Consider the following 12,722-nt stretch of genomic DNA (forward strand, 5'->3'; position numbering starts at 1 on the left):
GAGAGGAAACTGGGTTTCCAATTTGTTATGTGAAAAGGTTAAGTAAAATACAAACTTATGTATAGGGAGATAATTCAGTTCTAATAATGCATGAAAGCCAGCGATGTAGATCAACAAATGCACATTTCTGAAATACAGGTTTTTCTGAGTATTTGTTCTGAAGTTCTTTGAAAATCTGGCCAAACAATCTTATTTTAAGATACCAGTTCACATAATAAGCAAGTCAGAACATTTGCAAGGCAAAATGTTGTTTTCCTTTCTGCAGCCAGGAAAAACACAGCTCTAAGCTTAGGTTGTAATGGTAAAAGGATTTGGGAGCAGCTGATTTTAGAGACTCATAAAAACAACTCGCCCTTATGCCGGGAGGTATAAAGAATATGCAGAGTCTGCACTGTGCTTCCAGTGTCAGGACAAATCATTCTGCTTTTTCTTTAAGATTAACTGATGCCAGTGAATGAGTAAAGGGAGAAATAAATGTACAGACTGAGACCTGCAGCTTGGTGAGGTGAGTAACACCTTTATCACAAAATCATGAGTTCTCTCTTCCACTTTGTAAATTCCTTGGGGTTAACTTATGTAATTTTAAAAAATTTTAGGAGTGAAATATGTATTATTAATCATATGTGAGGCTCTACATTTTCTGCTATTTATGGTTTATATTGTGTGGGATCTTACAGATCACAGCATCTTTTAAAAACATATGTGCTTTTTTTGGGGGTGGGAGATAAATCAAGGGGTGAAACTGAAGGTAATACATTCCCTTAAATCCATTAGGGAATGGTGAATACACTTGCATATATAAAATAACCACTGAGTACTTCCTAGATACCTAGCTCTGTTCCAGCTGCCTCTCACCAGTTCTCATTTAATTCTCTAATCCCATATTAAGAGATGAAGAAACTGAGGCACAGAATCACCTCATTAAGAAGCACATAAAGTATGGTGCCAGGATTTGAACCTAGACAATTTGACTGTAACGTCTACGCCCCTAATCATTCCCTTAGGTAGTCCTCAGGTTCTGTAATTATTATACCTGACTGCTTAAGACTCAGGTAACTCCCTTTTGGCCACTTCTAAGCCATTATTGTCAGATGTTATTAATAGTAAAGAGACGATATCAATGTTTAAAATGGCCATTCAATAAGAGGACTGAAAACACTGGCCCCTGGAAATTCCCAACCTCCACGTGACTCAGAAGTTACTCAACTCTTTCCCTAAACCCAGTGCTCCACCCAATGTAGCTAACTTTGTCGTCGCATAGCAACAGAACCTCGCCACACTGGAAACGGCGGTGGGGAGGGGGGATTTTCTCGACTGAGGATGCTGCTGCCCGGTGGCCGGCAAGGGCCCTATCGGTCTCAAACGTGAATTTTGGACCGACACAATCTCATATAGTGATTGTTCTGCTTCCTGTGTTGCGCCACAACAAATTTCCTTGGGCTACATTTTCCCTCAGATTTGAGGAAAAGATTTGAGGTCACGCTAAGGAGCCTGAATACTGAGGTACAGAAACGGTTTTTTGTTCACAACAAAAAAAAACCTAGCGACGGGACCGCCGAGTTTGCGGCAGCCAAAAAAGCTAGCGATGAGCTCAGCTAAAGTGCCGGGACTCTCGGATAGATTTCTAACATGTTTGAAATCTGGACCCCAACGCTGGAACCCAACGCTGGTTGGAACGCAACGCTGTTCTTTTGTGGTCCCTGGAACCAAAACGCTGGAACCCAACGCTGTTCTTTTGTGGTCTCTGCCTCTGGGGAGTCCACAAGCTGTAAATCTAACAAGCAGCCAGCCGTGCGGCTTTTGGCCGCGCCACGTCTGAGAAAAGCCTTTTCTGTGATGAGCGGGGAGAGGAGACTTGACTGGAGCCAGAGAATGGAGGCGGCGGGCTGGCGGGGGTTGGGGGAGGCACTTTCTGGCGCACTTCACAGACGCACAAAAACAAGGAAGCCCGAAGGGAAGGCGGTCGAAAATAAGGCAACAGAAGCCGCGAACGGAAGCGCGCCCCCCTCAGGATTGGTTTGACATTACGAAGCTCAGCCTCGCTCGCCCCGAAGACCTGAAGCGGATCACGGCCGCGCGCGCACTCCCGCTGCTCCCGGGCGCTGGGCGGAGAGAGCCGCGCGCACCGGTTAATTCTGCCAATCATGCGTCTCGGCCGCCCATCGTGTGGGCCAAGCCCCGCCCCAACCGCTCGCTGGCGGAGGCGCGCGCGCAGTCCCGCAGCTCTGAGTCGCTGAGTGAAGCGGCGCCTCGCGCGTCAGTCAATCTGGCCAATTGCGCGTCTTTTCCGCCTACCGCACGGCCCCGCCCCTGCCGCAGGATCGATTTACGGCCGCAGGTGCGCGCGCTTTTTTGCTCTCGCTGGGAATGGCGGAGGGAGGTACTCAGCTGAGGGGAAGGGGGATCCCTGACACCTGGGCTTCCCCAGGAGTTGGCTGTGGAGTCGAGTTGAGCTCCCTTTCCGGGTCTGGGGAACTCAATCTCACCTTATGCCTGGGGTCTCCGGGGAACTAGTGGGCTTTCTGCAATGGGGGGAAGGAGGGGACGACTCCCGCCCCTGGTTTGCCCCTCAAAAGTTGATGCCTTTGTCGGAGGAAGCAATTTCAGTCCTCTCTCCTTTTCAGTCCTTATTTGCTGCTTAAACTAAAAGGCTACAGACGGGCGTAAGTGCATCTCCGCTGTGTTTCTTATGCCTCGGGCCGGCAGGGTAACGGGTTCTAGTCACAGCTTGTAGAGTTCAGGATGGGTGACATTCAGGTCCTATTGTTTTTGAGTCAAGGTTTCGGCTATATCTTCTTGAATTATGAAGCTGTCATAATAAAGAATTCCTGATTATCTAAAGCTGTTATTCTTCCCTCCTTCCAAGGCAGAATTTGAATATATTTTGGTGGATGAGACGAAAACAAGGAGAGTCTTGTGACTATGAGATACTAGCTGGTTGATGTGTCATGAAAAACTTAGTGGTCCCTATGTGGGAAGGTAAATGGAAAACTGCAAAAAGAGCAAGAATGAATTACAAAGTGAAATTAGAAGAAATATCTGGCTTACTTGTGGATGCTTTGTACACCATTAAAATATATTATTTGATAAAAGTCGACTATAGAGAGGTGTGGTTAATTTGATTCTTATTTTATAATTTTTCTTTTTTAGAGAAAAACCAAGATTTCACTTTCAAGATGGAAAGTCCGTCAGACTCAGCTGTGGTTTTACCTAGCACTCCTCAGGCCTCTGCGAATCCATCATCTCCCTATACAAATAGTTCACGAAAACAAGTATGAAAATCTTTGTTCTTCCAGTGGATCCATTCTGTGTTTCTAAGTATTGTGGCAGTGGTGGTTTAAATTCTACGGAAGGTTGTTAATTAACATAATGTATAGCATAAATAAGTAGACATTTTATTAAGTAATTTTGTTTTTCTTCTAAGGTGACATATATGACACCCACCAGCCCCCTTCCATATTTTCCTCTTGAATCAATTCATTTCAGTTTCAGATTAGGTTATTACAATACTCCAAATGGAGAAAGTTTGAATCTGTGCAATATTATTATGAAGGTCTTTAGTGGCAGAGTCTAGGTCTTTTCCTTACTCTGTAATTCTGAAGCACCTGGAGTACTATCAGGCATGTGCTTGTTACTGAACAAATGTTCCTTGATTACTGGGATAAACCTCTCAACACTTTTAGAAAGGTGTTGATCTTGCTGAAGTAAAAAGGAAGTAAAACAAATGGAGCTTCCTGAAATTAAAGCCATTTTGTGATGCCTTCTTTAGATGTGGAGTCAGAAAGCCATCTAGTGGTGTCTAGCATAGAAATGGAAGGCCTTTATTTCTGGTGATTTATTGACATGAAGAATGTTTTTCTTGATTCACATTTTTAATGTTTTGTGCTCTTTACAGCCTATGAGTGCAACACTTAGAGAAAGATTAAGGAAAACAAGATTTTCATTTAATTCCCGTTACAATGTGGTGAAACGTCTTAAAGTAGAGAGTGAAGAAAATGATCAGACCTTTTCAGAGAAACCAGCATCTTCCACAGAGGAAAACTGTTTGGAATTTCAAGAAAGTTTTAAACACATAGACGGTGAATTTGAAGAAAATACAAATTTGAAAAATACTTTGAAGAATCTCAATGTCTGTGAATCTCAGTCACTTGATTCTGGATCATGCAGTGCTCTCCAAAATGAGTTTGTGAATGAGAAGCTTCCTAAACAAAGATTAAACGATGAAAAAGCCAAATTGGTGAAGCAGGTTCAGGAGAAAGAAGACCTTCTTCGGAGGCTAAAACTAGTCAAAATGTATAGATCAAAGGTGAGAAGAATTTCAGGACCATTGCATAATTTTTATTTTTACATAAATTGCAGGAAAGTAATTTCAAAAATAGAAAATAAGGTTTTTTGGGTTTTTTTTAACCATAATAAGCCATAAGCCAAATATTCAGAAACCTGGCTTCCAACAACTTTAATTCAACTCCAGATTTAGAGTAGAAAAGGCCCTTAAACACCAGGTAAAACTTTTTAAGAATCTCAGCTCTTATTTAATATGCAGTTAAACTTTTCTCTCTAGTTTCTAGCCCACAGCAATATTAGAAGTATTAAATGTTAGATGCAAGTACAACAGGAACAGAAGTGAAAGCTGACAGTGAATTAGTAAAACTAAAAATGGGCTGTAGAGTACAATAAAAGGTATTTTTAGTAATGATCTTGTGTCTCCCCCAAATAATTAATGTGATTCAGCCATTTTATTTGAGAAAAAAAAATATATATATATTATATTTTAGATTTCAACCCATATAGGTTGAATTAAATAGAACTTGGGTACTTGGAAGGAGAATAACCTTTATTACCTGGAAAATTCATATATATGCAGCAGCTCATTTTCCCTGAATTATGTGGAATAAGTGATGGGATAGTGTATCTCATTTGTTCTCTTGAAATTTTAGGGTTTTTAAAAAATAAAATTTAGGAGTATTGAATGTTGAAAAAATATATTTTATTTATTTATTCTTTATTTTTTTAGAGACATGGTCTCTGTTGCCCAGCCTGGAGGGCAGTGGTGCAGTCATAGCTTACTGCAGCCTTGAACTCCTGGGCTCAAGTGATCCTCCCAACTCAGCCTCCCTAGTAGCTGGGACTACAGACATGTGCCATCACACCTGGCTAATTTTTTAAAATTATTTTTTGTAGACATAGAGTCTTGCTATTTTGCACAGTGTAGTCTTGAACTCCTGGGCTCGAGCAGTCCTCCCACCTTGGCCTCCTAAGGTGCTGGGATCACAGGTGTGAGCCACCATGCCCAGCCTAAAAAAATATTTTTAACTTGAATATTGTAATTTTAAAGAGCAGTTTTAGGTTCATAGCAACATTTAGTGGAAAGCATAGTGTCATTTTTAAAAAAGTACAGTTGTAATACAGTAGATTTTTCCCTGTATTATTCTTGACATAGTTTTGGCCCTATTTAATGATTTGATTTTTCCCTTATAAGGATGGCCCAGAGCTTAAGCCAACAAAATAGCCATAGAACTCAAGTTGAGTGACATTGTAACCATTCTACATATGACCATCCTACTTTTTCCTAGATAGAAGTCCCATTCATCCCTGTGTATGTTGGCCTTTAAACCTGCACATCCACTAATTTAACAACTTTAATTAAGTTGAACTAGCATGACTAGTTATTGACATACATATGGTTTTTTTTTTCTGTTTCAGAATGATCTGTCTCAGTTACAGTTGTTAATAAAGAAGTGGAGAAGCTGTAGCCAGCTGTTGCTTTATGAGTTGCGGTCAGCTGTGTCTGAAGAGAACAAGAAACTAAGCCTTACTCAATTGATAGACCACTATGGGTTAGATGATAAATTGCTACACTATAACAGAAGTGAAGAAGAATTTATAGATGTTTAATTCCTGATTTTTGCTCCAGAATATCTTTGAGAATGACAACTTAATTAAAAGATACTTAGGCACTTTTTTTTTTTTTTGAGACTAAGTCTCGCTCTTGTCACCCAGGCTGGAGTGCGATGGTGCGATCTTGACTCACTGCAACCTCTGCCTCTCGGGTTCCAGCAATTCTTCTGCCTCAGCCTCCCGAGTAGCTGAGATTACAGGCGCCCGCCACCATGCCCAGCTAATTTTTGCATTTTTAGTAGAGGCTGGATTTCACCACGTTGGCCCGGCTGGTCTCGAACTTATGACCTCAGGTGATCCACCGCCTAGGCCTCCCAAAACCATTAGGGCTCAGAGGAAGGTATCTCGATGAATATCAATTATGGGCACTTTAATATATAAATTATAAACTAAGTTCTAAAAGGAAAATTAGTATTTTGGATAGATTTGTCAAAGAAAACTTGACATTTAAATCATGTTTAAAAAGTCATTTGGGCAGTTCTGGAAACTAGTTTTAATACATTTGTTTTGTTTTTTATGACAAAAAGTTTTATTTTAAATGTTAAAAATTGTCCAATCTGGTGAATGTCTAAACCCTGAAGTTTAAAAATTTGTCTCTCTCCTAAGTTCATGCACCTTGTTTCCATCCATTTACCACATATTTCCATCTGCTAATCTAGCAGGTAATTAAACTCATATGTCCAAAACCATATTCTTCCCTGTCTCTTCAAATTTGTTTCTCATATTCATCATTTAGTGAAACAACCATCTATTTCTTTTTTTTTTTTTTTTTTTTTAATTTCTGAAGTATTTATTGATCATTCTTGGGTGTTTCTCGGAGAGGGGGATATGGCAGGGTCATAGGATAATAGTGGAGAGAAGGTCAGGAGATAAACACATGAACAAAGGTCTCTGGTTTTCCTAGGCAGAGGACCCTGCGGCCTTCTGCAGTGTTTGTGCCCCTGAGTACTTGAGATTAGGGAGTGGTGATGACTCTTAAAGAGCATGCTGCCTTCAAGCATCTGTTTAACAAAGCACATCTTGCACCACCCTTAATCCATTTAACCCTGAGTTGACACAGCACATGTTTCAGAGAGCAGGGGGCTGGGGGAAAGGCCATAGATCAACAGCATCCCAAGGCAGAAGAATTTCTCCTAGTCAGAACAAAATGGAGTCTCCTATGCCCACCCCTTTCTACACAGACACAGCAACAATCTGATCTCTCCTTCCTTTCCCCACACTTCCTCCCCTTCTCTTCAACGAAACCGCCATCGTCCTCATGGCCCGCTCCCGATGGTCGCTGTCTCTTCGGAGCTGTTGGGTACACCTCCCAGACAGGGCAGCCGGGCAGAGGCGCTCCTCACCTCCCAGACAGGGCGGCTGGGCAGAGGCGCCCCTCGCTTCCCAGACGGGGCCGCCCGGGCAGAGGCGCTCCTCTCCTCCCAGACGGGGTGGCCGGGCAGAGGCGCTCCTCACTTCCCCGACGGGGCCGCCCGGGCAGAGGCGCTCCTCGCTTCCCAGACGGGGCCGCCCGGGCAGAGGCGCTCCTCAGTTCCTCCCAGACCGGGTGGCAGCCGGGCAGAGGCGCTCCTCACCTCCCAGACGGGGCGGCCGGGCAGAGGCGCTCCTCACTTCCCCGACGGGGCGGCCGAGCAGAGGCGCTCCTCACTTCCCAGAGGGGGCGGCCGAGCAGAGGCGCTCCTCACTTCCCAGAGGGGGCGGCCGGGCAGAGGCGCTCCTCACTTCCCAGACGGGGCGGCCGGGCAGAGACGCTCCTCACTTCCTCCCAGATGGGGTGGCGGCCAGGCAGAGGCGCTCCTCACCTCCCAGACAGGGCGGCCGGGCAGAGGCGCTCCTCACTTCCCAGACTGGGCGGCCGGGCAGAGGCGCTCCTCACCTCCCAGACGGGGCGACCAGGCAGAGGCGCTCCTCACTTCCCAGACGGTGTGGCGGCCGGGCAGAGGTGCTCCTCCCTTCCCAGATGGGGCAGCCAGGCAGAGGCGCTCCTCACTTCCCAGACGGTGTGGCGGCCGGGCAGAGGCGCTCCTCCCTTCCCAGATGTGGCAGCCAGGCAGAGGCGCTCCTCACTTCCTCCCAGACGGGGTGGCGGCCAGGCAGAGGCGCTCCTCACTTCCCAGAGGGGGCGGCCGGGCAGAGGTGCTCCTCACTTCCTCCCAGACGGGGTGGCAGCCGGGCAGAGGCACTCCTCACCTCCCAGACGGGGCGGCCGGGCAGAGGTGCTCCTCATCTCCCAGACGGGGCGGCCGGGCAGAGGTGCTCCTCATCTCCCAGACGGGGCAGCCGGGCAGAGGTGCTCCTCATTTCCTCCCAGACGGGGTGACGGCCGGGCAGAGGCACTCCTCACCTCCCAGACGGGGCGGCCGGGCAGAGGCGCTCCTCACCTCCCAGACGGAGTGGTCAGGCAGAGGCGCTCCTCACTTCCCATATGGGGTGGCGGCCGGGCAGAGGCGCTCCTCACTTCCCAGATGGGGCGGCCGGGCAGAGGTGCTCCTCACTTCCTCCCAGACGGGGTGGCAGCCGGGCAGAGGCGCTCCTCACCTCCCAGACGGGGTGGCCGGGCAGAGGCGCTCCTCCCTTCCCAGACGGAGTGGCCAGGCAGAGGCGCTCCTCACCTCCCAGAGTGGGCGGCCGGGCAGAGGTGCTCCTCACTTCCTCCCAGACGGGGTGGCGGCCAGGCAGAGGCGCTCCTCACCTCCCAGACGGGGCGGCCGGGCAGAGGCACTCCTCACCTCCCAGAGTGGGCGGCCGGGCAGAGGCGCTCCTCACTTCCCAGAGTGGGCGGCCGGGCAGAGGCGCTCCTCACTTCCCAGAGTGGGCGGCCGGGCAGAGGCGCTCCTCACTTCCCATAGGGGGTGGCAGCCGGGCAGAGGCGCTCCTCACTTCCCAGAACAACCATCTATTTCTTCTTCTTCTTTTTTTTTTTTTGAGACAGAGTTTCGCTCTTGTTGCCCAGGCTGGAGTGCAATGGCACAGTCTCGGCTCACTGCAACTTCCACCTCCGGGGTTCAAGCGATTCTACTGCCTCAGCCTCCCGAGTAGCTGGGATTACAGGCATGAGCCACCACCCTGGCTAATTTTGTATTTTTAGTAGAGACGGGGTTTCTCCATGTTGGTTAGGCTGGTCTTGAACTCCCGACCTCAGGTGATCTGCCTGCCTCAGCCTCCCAAAGTGCTGGGATTACAGGCGTGAGCCACCGCACCCAGCTAAACCATCTATTTCTTATAAAACTACATTTCCTTATCTCCCACCCACATGAAGGTATCATATAAGGTTCTTCGCATTTGTTTGCCTTTCTAGCTTCATCTCTGAAATGGGTTAAATTTAGATTGTTTATTCTATTTATGAACCCACCTCCACAGGGTTGGGTTTCTGCTGCCAAGTTATACAGTTGTACCTATCATTTTGGCCATATATGGAGATAGGACCCAAACTGGGCCAGTCTCTGAAAATTTGGAATTTAGCTCAGGAAAAGAAAGCCCATCTCTTTTTGTGACTGCGGCTGTTGTATATATACCTGGAAGCAGCAGAGCTGACATGCTTAAGGGCAGTGAGTGTGCTTACCGAGAAAGGCAGAGGTGATAGGAGAGAATTTTATGGATTAGTGGCTTCCTGGTTTTAGTTGCTAGTCATTCTTAAGAGCTTTCTGGATTTCTGCTTTTGGGTCCTTTTAAGTGTTAAAACAGCTTTACTTAGCTTTTTCAAAAGCCCTTCCCTACTAGTTTAGCACTCCTCTGAACCCCCCTCAAGTACATCCCACTTTCAGTCCAGTCCCTCCACATAATCTAACCAGTGTTGAATGTTTGGCACAGCAGGAGACGCCAGGGCCGTGCTTTTGTGTCCATTCTAATTGTTAGTGCCATGCCAGTAAACTCTTACCCTGCCCACATACACAAATTCCTGTGGCGTTGGCCTTTGTGAATCTGAGGAGACTGGCCCAGACCTCATATGAGCCGCCTCTGGCACTGGGATTCCTAGATGGGCACCCCTGTGGACTTCTACTGTTCTAGTGCTTACCAGCCAGCCTCTTATCACTGCTTGCTGCCAACCAGGGGCCTAAATGTGGCAGGGGAAATGTTGCCCCTTGTGGTGGTGCTGGCATTTTGGTAGGTCATTATGGTACTTCTCCAGATCTCAGAGGCTGCAGCTGCCCCCTGCTGACAGGCATATCACCTGGAGCCACCCATATATATCCACTTGTGGGAAATACAGCATCAGTGAGACTCTGGTTCTGGGAAAGCTTAGGGGCATGGTAATGGGGATTTCCAAGGCATTGACTGGGTGCTGAGGTTCCAACAGCACAGCAGCTGCTCTGTTGAATTTAATGGGATGCATTTATTAAAAACCACTGACTATGAGAGCTTTACTTATAAAAATGAGAGCTAATACAACATAGCACTTGTTTTTAATTTTAAAAAACTAGAATATTCCAGTTTTAAAGAAGAAGAAATATAAGATAGTTATTTCAAAATTAAGTGGTTATTTAAAACTCAAATGGCAGAGCCAAGATTTGAAGCCCAGGAATAGATCCTATTATTTTAATTCCTATGCATAAAGCCATACTGTTTCTGATCCAGTTAATTATATCACTAGTTGATAATATAAATAATATATTAAAGGACTATAAAATATGAATATATTTGGTGTTCAGCAGAAGCTGAGGAGTCAATGAACAGTATTAAGAGAGGAGTTAGTGTGCATGACCCACGTGTCCTTCCAAAGCCCCAAAACCAGAAGGTATCTCCCGTTGAAAGGGCTTCTGGAATATGGTTTGATGGCAAGAGGTGCCCACTAAGCCCCACTCCATCCATGCCTCAAAGTAAGGCAGTCAAGCAAGGAGCATTGCCAGAGTCAACAAAGGTTGATGACTAAGAAATAGAAATGATGCCGGCTGCTTTGTTAAGACCTGGGAATCCACAGAGCATTATCTAGTGAAATTTGTGGCACTGACTACTAGCAAATGGAGTCTCCAGACAGCTAACTTAGGTGAAAATGGAGTTTGTGTCACCAGAAAAGATTGTAAAAAAAATCAAGTCTAGTACATCTATGGTTGACTCAAACCAACAGGACAGAGAACTGGCAATACCATCTTAAGTATAAAGTATTTGCACCCCTACCCTAGGGTCTATCCCCACAACTCTCATCTCAGGGATAATTTTGAAGGACCCCAGATGTAGGAAATGGTACCCATGGGCACTTCCCTACTGAATAAGCCAAACTGACTACTTCATGAGTCCGTCTAGTACAAAGGAGGGGAATCATCAAAATGTTGGTCCTATCATTTCCCTTACCATCCCCATCCAGCACAGATCACTATGTGGGTGATCAATTACATCTTCTAAAGATTTTTTTTTTTCTAAACAGAAGATTTTATAATAGCTCTCTTGCTTTATCTATATCAGTGTATATTGGATATGGTACTGAGGATTAAACTTAACATTGAGTTCATAAATTGCAGAACAGTGAGACAGTGATATCACTTGGAGATTGTGGTCCATGATCCCTGTGGACAGCAGTCCACAGGTTATGGTAGGGCAAAGAAGTTTTCTGGCCAATTATTCATCTCATTATATAATTATCACCATCTAAAAGTGATAAACTACTTCATGGAAATAAGAAAGTATTTTTCTGTTTGTTAAACCCTATTGGGTAGAGCACAAAATTGAATTTTCTATTACAACATAAAAGAAATGTAGATTATGTCTCTAAAATACGTTGTAATTTTTTTTTGAGATGGAGTCTCGCTCTGTTGCCCAGGCTGGAGTACGGTGGCGCAGTCTCGGCTCACTGCAACCACCTCCCGGGTTCATGCCATTCTCCTGCCTCAGCCTCCCCAGTAGCTGGGACTACAGGCGCCTGCCACCACACCCGGCTAATTTATTTTTATTTTTATTTTTTATTTTTAGTAGAGACGGGGTTTCACCATGTTAGCCAAGATGGTCTCGATCTCCTGACCTCGTGATCCACATGCCTCGGCCTCCCAAAGTGCTGGGATTACAGGCGTGAGCCACCGCGTCCGGCCAAAATATGTTGTAATTTACAAATGATACAACGCTTGGAAAAAGCTAACAATTTATCTTGTTCTCGTTGGTGAAGCAGAGAATAATCTAAATACTCTCGTAATTTTTTTATGATTATGAAAGAAATGCTTTACTGAAGAAAATGAGAAACAGAAGAGCATAAAGATAAAAATTATCCATAATCTCATAACTTTTCTGACAGTTTTATAAAATTAGAAATGCTAGTTTGGCAAAGAATTTCTTTTTAAGACTTTCTATACCATAACCATGAAAATATCTTTGATCCAACTCAGATTAAATGAGTAAAATCTTAAATACTTTCTGACTTCAAGTCTTGTTTATTCTTGAATAAAAACAGCAATTCATGATACTTTACACATTTATTCATGCAGGACAAAAATGTGTATACAATTAAGGCTAAAATTAAACAATTTTTTATCTAAAACATGCAACTCAGAGGACATGCTACTTCAATTTCCCAGTAAGAAAGAAAAGGAAATCATTTTACTCAAATGAAATGATTTTTTAAATGATTGATTTCGCCTTGTGTTTTCCTGCCAGCGTTTTTACATTTGAACAAGAGCAGGAAATGTTTTCATTCTTAATCTTTCAACTTCAGTCTGCAGTACTGAAATCTGTTCAGCTTGTTGTTTTGAAATATTTGTTAACTTCTGCTGTTGCATCATGTTTTCATACCGTTCTTTGACAATCTTTTCACAAGTCAGTTTAGACCCTATCCCAAAAATGAAGAAAGGAATTCGATTATTTATCAATACTTTCAAATGCAGAAGCAGCACTGAGAATCA

At 44.9% G+C, this 12,722-nt stretch overlaps 2 protein-coding genes across 11 annotated transcripts in view; one reads left to right on the forward strand and one right to left on the reverse strand.

Moving 5' to 3' along the window:
• The first annotated feature begins 443 nt into the window (after positions 1-443).
• SFR1 (SWI5 dependent homologous recombination repair protein 1) lies at positions 444-6,589 on the forward strand. Of its 6 annotated transcripts, XM_063670233.1 has the most exons (5): positions 1,294-2,338; positions 2,871-2,979; positions 3,151-3,272; positions 3,896-4,306; positions 5,704-6,589. In XM_063670233.1, the coding sequence occupies exons 2-5, from the start codon at positions 2,949-2,951 to the stop codon at positions 5,893-5,895; spliced, it is 756 nt and encodes a 251-aa protein (XP_063526303.1). In that variant the 5' UTR covers positions 1,294-2,338; positions 2,871-2,948; the 3' UTR covers positions 5,896-6,589. The 6 variants fall into 6 exon arrangements, with proteins under 6 accessions (XP_063526305.1, XP_063526303.1, XP_063526304.1 ...); XM_063670235.1 differs by lacking the exons at positions 1,294-2,338; positions 2,871-2,979 and adding an exon at positions 444-505; XM_063670234.1 differs by lacking the exon at positions 2,871-2,979 and having other exon boundaries at positions 1,403-1,503.
• Positions 6,590-12,277: 5,688 nt separating this feature from the next.
• The window catches only part of CFAP43 (cilia and flagella associated protein 43), a 103,800-nt gene continuing 103,355 nt past the window's right edge, over positions 12,278-12,722 (reverse strand). For all 5 annotated transcript variants that reach the window (XM_054435944.1, XM_054435943.1, XM_054435942.1 and 2 more), the window contains one exon: positions 12,278-12,649. In XM_054435944.1, the coding sequence (XP_054291919.1) occupies positions 12,483-12,649 (167 nt within the window). In that variant the 3' untranslated portion in view covers positions 12,278-12,482. The remainder of the gene's footprint in view (positions 12,650-12,722) is intronic.

The sequence above is a fragment of the Pongo pygmaeus genome, chromosome 8 (genome assembly GCF_028885625.2).
Source record: "Pongo pygmaeus isolate AG05252 chromosome 8, NHGRI_mPonPyg2-v2.0_pri, whole genome shotgun sequence".
Lineage (NCBI taxonomy): Eukaryota > Metazoa > Chordata > Mammalia > Primates > Hominidae > Pongo > Pongo pygmaeus.